Source organism: Sinocyclocheilus rhinocerous, unplaced genomic scaffold (assembly GCF_001515625.1).
Source record: "Sinocyclocheilus rhinocerous isolate Xijiao unplaced genomic scaffold, SAMN03320098_v1.1 scaffold723, whole genome shotgun sequence".
Classification (NCBI taxonomy): Eukaryota; Metazoa; Chordata; class Actinopteri; order Cypriniformes; family Cyprinidae; genus Sinocyclocheilus; species Sinocyclocheilus rhinocerous.
Genome location: NW_015655571.1, coordinates 341,785 through 347,551, shown reverse-complemented (window position 1 = coordinate 347,551; position 5,767 = coordinate 341,785). Strand labels below are relative to the sequence as shown.

The 5,767-nt window shown below is 38.4% G+C and overlaps 1 protein-coding gene across 1 annotated transcript; it reads right to left on the bottom strand.

Moving 5' to 3' along the window:
* Positions 1 to 791: 791 nt before the first annotated feature.
* Positions 792 to 4,822, bottom strand: LOC107718526 (gastrula zinc finger protein XlCGF57.1-like). Its single transcript, XM_016525625.1, has 2 exons — positions 4,804 to 4,822; positions 792 to 2,116 (listed from the first exon to the last, which is right to left on the bottom strand). Exon 2 carries the CDS (start codon positions 2,109 to 2,111, stop codon positions 792 to 794), a length of 1,320 nt encoding a protein of 439 aa, XP_016381111.1. The 5' UTR covers positions 2,112 to 2,116; positions 4,804 to 4,822.
* Between the last annotated feature and the right edge of the window lie 945 nt (positions 4,823 to 5,767).

The following is a 5,767-nucleotide window of genomic DNA, read 5'->3' as shown; positions in this document are numbered from 1 at the left end:
TGAATACTCGTCAAAACGGACAATTCAACATAATTTTGTGTGTAATTCTCCGTTCATGCTACGCGAGAGAGTACTCGCGTGCTGTGAGACGCGCTCTCTGTGGGTATGTCATTCAAAAAGAGTTTTAGTTCGTTATCGTCTCGTTGTCGTCAGTGAAAAAAATGTCGTTTGACGAGAATTATGACGAAAATTATTCATCAATGAAATTAACACTGTCCCACACAGTTTGCAGTTGAAGGGTTTCTCTCCAGTGTGACTTCTCATGTGGGTAATAAATGTGGGGTAAGCAATTTTTCAAAAACGCTTTAGAAAACTGATTCGGGCCGACTAGCAAAACAAACTTGTAGCCAATCAGCAGTAAGGGGCGTGTCCACTCATGATGTGGGAATTTCAAGGAGCAGAGGCCTGCGATCGGACGCCGAGGTTGCTTTGTTTCTTCTCGATAGGTGAGTAATACCGTGTCTGCGCCGCAACAGCTAATGTCTGTCTAGTACACCGGACGATTAAAAATCACTTGAAATTTGTGTCAATACGTCATGAATAGAACGCAGCAGCAGTTTTCTGTCAGGGATTTGTCGTGTTGTGCCGCGCCGCATCCAGTGTAGACCATAGATATGTGTATATATATATATATCTATGGTGTCGACAGCAATTGGTTTTGCTTTGTTTCACAGAACTAATCGTTGCCTGGGTTGCGTACGTATGTGTGGGGCGGAGCTATCAAAATAGGGGCGTGTTTGTTTTGGTGATTTCAAATGTCAACATTAGCTACCAGAAATCGCTTACCCCACCTATAAGGGTTGAGGACTCTCTCCAGTGTGACTTTTCATGTGTGAATTAAGGGTTGCTTTATGTCTGAAACACGTTCCACACTGATCACATGGAAACAGCTTTTCTCCAGAGTGAACGACCATGTGACTCTTAAGAGATTCTTTGCGGGAGAAGCTATTCCCACACAGTTTGCAGGTAAAAGGCTTCTCTCCAGTGTGAATTCTCATGTGGGAATTATAGTGTGCTTTATATGTGAAGCTCTTCCCACACACATTGCAGGTAAATGGTTTCTCTCCAGTGTGAAGCCTCATATGCATCTGAAGGCTTATGTTCTGACTGAAACTCTTTCCACAGTGAGTGCAGGTGAAGGGTTTCTCTCCAGTGTGGATTCTCATGTGAACCTTGAGGTTTCCTTTCAATCTGAAACTCTTTCCACAGTCATGGCACGTGAAAGATGACTCTAAGTTAAGGTGTCTCTTGTCTGGGAATCTCTCTCCACACTGATGACCATTAAAAGAGTTCTCTCTTGAATGAAGCCTCATGTGATTAGCAAGGTTTGTTTCACGTGTAAAACATTTTCCACACTGAGCACACACAAAAGGCTTCGCTCCTGTGTGAGTTTTCATGTGAGCCGTAAGAGTTCCTTTTTGTGTGAAGCTCTTCTCACACAGTTTGCAGGTGAAGGGTTTCTCTCCTGTGTGACTTCTCATGTGGGCATTAAGGGTTGATTTAACTGAGAAGCTCTTCCCACACATTTTGCAGGTGTAAGGACTCTGTCCAGTGTGACCTTTAATGTGTGAATTAAGGGATGATTTATGTCTGAAACACTTTCCACACTGATCACATGGAAACAACTTCTCTCCAGAGTGAACGACCATGTGAATCTTAAGAGATGCTTTGCATGAGGAACTCTTCCCACACAGTTTGCAGGTACAAGGCTTCTCTGGAGTGTGAAGTCTCATATGAGTTTTGAGGCTTACTTTACAACTGAAACTCTCTCCACACCAATGACATTTAAAAGCATCCTCTCCTGGGTGTTCTCTCTTCGTGTGAAAATTAAGGGTTACTTTTTGTCTGAAACTCTTTCCACACTGATCACATGTGAACGGCTTCTCTCCAGTGTGAACATTCATGTGCATTTGAAGGTTATATTTTTGTTTGAAACTCTTTCCACATTGATGGCAGGTGAAGTAAACGTTAGATTCGGTCCTCTGAGCTTTTTTTCGTGATGAAGTTGTTTCAGTCTGTATGGATTTTCCCACAGTCATGAAATCAAGTCTCTCATATTCATCTTTCTCTTCTAACTTTGCAAGTTCTTGCCTCTCTTCCTTCAGTGCCATCAGGTCTAAAGCAAAAAAAAAAAAAGACAGATACAAGTTAGTGGCAGTTTATTGGCTTAAAGCAAGACTTCAAAACCAAGATAAAAGTATTAAAACACAAAAACCAAGATTTTCCAACAAAACCATTGTTATATACCAGTCCTGAATCTGCCATTCATGTTTTTTTTTTAAATTTCAATATAATTCAAAAATTATATAATAAGTGAGTACATCATGAAGCCATTTTCCAAACCATGTTTTTGGCTTATCTTGAATCACTACAGTACACCTATGATAAGTTTTACATGCAGACTATTTTAGACTGGTTCTGGTAGGAACCGCTGCTAGGTAGCCCAGTACCTGCGTGAATCGTTATAAACATAAACAAAGAGAAATAGCTCCGGCTACAATGTTCTTCTGCAATACGCATGCAGTTCTGTTTATTAACCGCTAGAGCACGAAAAGTTACAGACTGCAGCTTTAAATTTTGTCGATAAGCACTAGCACAGATTAGGTTTTAAATCTATCCGACTGCTAATACTGTGTAAACAAATAGACATTTAATCAAACACAAATATGGAGTGCATCAGGGCTCAGTATTAAGTCATCTGCTTTTCTCCTAGTACATGCTGACCATGAGGGACATTATCATTAGAGCTCATGTTATGCCAATGATCTATTTTTACATTTCATGACAAAACTGCACAACTGTCCAAATAATATTTTTATAATGATTTTGAATAATGCTTTTTTCACTCAAAAACTGCAGTACGTAAGCTCAGATTAATGAGGCCTATGATAAATCAGTTCCAAAAATAAATACAAAACCATTCGTAATTGAAAGAAAAGAAAACAAGTTGACAAAAAGATCAATATCAATATTTGGTAATAATATAGCATAACGAGATTTATAAGCTATTTTTTGTAGGCCTGTCATTTTTTACTGGGAACACCACAAGTGTTTTAGGGATTTGAACACAACACAAGGGTTCAATACATTTTCCCCCTATTGTAGTTATTAGGTATAGCCATTCAACATTAAAGTCATAATTTTTTACATTTAATAGGCTTTGGAAAAGTGTGAACTTACAACAATCCTAACATAAAATCTTCACATAATTTGTATATGCATGAACAATAAATTGAATATAGATTAATCTTTATTTAAGATACAAAATTTAATCAGCAAGCAATTTACATCAATGACAGTCTGCAGCAGGTTTTAATGCTGTATTCCAGACAACTCGAAATTCAGATTTTTCCCATCTCCTACTTGGAAATAATGTCTTGATTGCTGCTTGAAGTCAGACATCCGACTTATGAATATGGGGCAGATCGATCAACCCTGACCTCAGCGAGACGAGTCATTTGACATTACTGCTTCCAGCGAACATAGTGTGGACCTAACGTACGTCAAACTTAAAAACATTAACATTAAGTTTTATTTTTGCTCATATTTTTGCATTTCGTCAGCGGCAGGGTTTCTCCTAACACGGCATACGTAGCAAGGCCTTTTTGCTTTTTGCTTGTTTTGTTTTTAGACTAAATAAAAAGAAAACAAGTAGATAGAATAGAAAAAGAATAGGGAATGCTAGTGTTAGAGGCTCATTTTTAAATAAAAATAAAACAAGTCAATAGAACAGAAAAAGAATAGATAATGCTTGTGTTAGAAGGTCATTATTTATAATAAATAAAAAGAAAACAAGTAGTTAGAATAGAAATAGAATAGAGTGCAAATGTTAGAGGGTCAAGTTAATTTAATAAAAAAAAAACAAGCAGATAAAATTAGAATTAGCATTAGAATAAAGAGTGCTAGAGTTAGAGGGTCAATTGAAGATGAAAGAGATGTATTTTCAGTTGTTTCTTGAAAATGATTAAACTCCGCTTCATTCCACCAGGAGGGAACAGTTATTGTAAAAGTCCATGAAAGTATCATAGGTAGACCTAAACCTAACCCTACCCATAATTTATTCCTAAAATCAGTGTAAAATGATAGCTGATTAACAAGGGTGTAGAAGCACCTAACTCTGATCGTAAGCCTAAAACAGATATTTCCTGAAAAGTTATCCCTCAATTCTGATTGGTTGATTGAAATGTTGTTCCAGGATCAACAAGGATGTTGATCCAGGAACATGTTGTACTTGGTGAAATCACCCTTTACACAGAGTGCGTGTGATCGCGAAATCGAAAGTGAAAGTAAACAGCGCGAACGCTCATTCAAGAGATTTAAATACTCCGCACACTGAGAGCGGCTCCCTGATGCGCCAAAATTATACACGATATTAGAATGTTTAAAGGAGTGGACATGAAAATCGCGGGAGCGAAACACATATTGGCAGGCGGCAATGGTCAGAGATTCAGCGAAAGTGGGATTAAGAAAACAGCCGAATCCCGGACATTTTGGGCGATTAAGAAATCCTGGCCGGACGCATTGAAAATCGCGGGAGGGAAACACATAGTGGCAGGCGGCAATGGTCAGAGATTCAGCGAAAGTGGGATTAAGAAAACAGCCGAATCCCGGACATTTTGGGCGATTAAGAAATCCTGGCCGGACGCATTATTTTAGGTCCAAAAAGAGGACATGTCCGGGGAAAAGAGTTCGTATGGTCACCCTATCATATGACATTCTTCAGAAATATCATTCATTTCTGTAGAGCTGGGCATTTTAATAAGGATCAAATGAGTGAGTTCAGCTTTAAGAATAAAAACCAACCTGTTTGTTCCTCAGTATCTTCATGTTTGACTCTGAATGCTTCTTCAAACTTAATGTCTTCACTCTCCTCTTTAATAAACTCCATCTTTGTTTGTTCGTCAGTATCTTCATGTTTGTCTCTGAATGCTTCTTCAAACTTCATGTCTTCACTCTCCTCTTTAATAAACTCCATCTTTGTTTGTTCCTCAGTATCTTCATGTTTGTCTCTGAATGTTTCTTCAATCTTCACGTCTTCACTCTCCTCTTTAATAAACTCCATCTTTATAATCGTGTCACGTGGATCTCAGCTGCTTCAACAAGAGTTTTTCTGTGTGTTCGGACACTTTCTTCTGTTCAAAAGGAGAATAAGTAAGAAAACCAAAAATAAATGCAATCAATAAATCTCTGGGTGCGTCTCATTCTGCTCCCTAGTCACTACACTGCCAAGTGAGCCAGTCAGAGTGATAGTTAATGGCTTTAAATGACCTGTGGCCTGTAGCACGAAGCCGGTTTCAGGTTTTTACCCAGGTAATTTCGCATTTAGTTTGAGCAAACCCTTGTGTTTTCGGGCTCAAGAAGGTGGGTTGGTTTTGAGCGGGTTTCGTCACCATGGAAACTTACGCTACACGGCTACCCTGCTCCGGAGCAGGTTTTATTCTGGGCAAACCCAAACTGGACCAATCAGCTGTGAGCAAAGTGACATATATCTGATGCAATGAAGCCAGTCCCCCGTATCTCTAGCTCCAAATTAAAGCAGTTCGAATTTGAGAGACAAAATTGCCAGACTTTCGTGGCTACATATTATATTTTTATATTATATTAATTATAATTGTTTATAATTCATATAATGAATTGTTTATAATTCATATAATGCGTACTTGAGGGTGAGTAATTTATGGGCTAATTTGCATTTTTGGGTGAAATAACCCTTTAAAAAGTTGAGACATAAACACATTACAGTATGATTGAAATCATAGATTTTGTT

Coding starts and splice junctions, on each gene's coding strand:
- LOC107718526 (XM_016525625.1), bottom strand. CDS start 2,111: ATGGCACTGAAGGAAGAGAGGCAAGAACTTGCAAAGTTAGAAGAGAAA.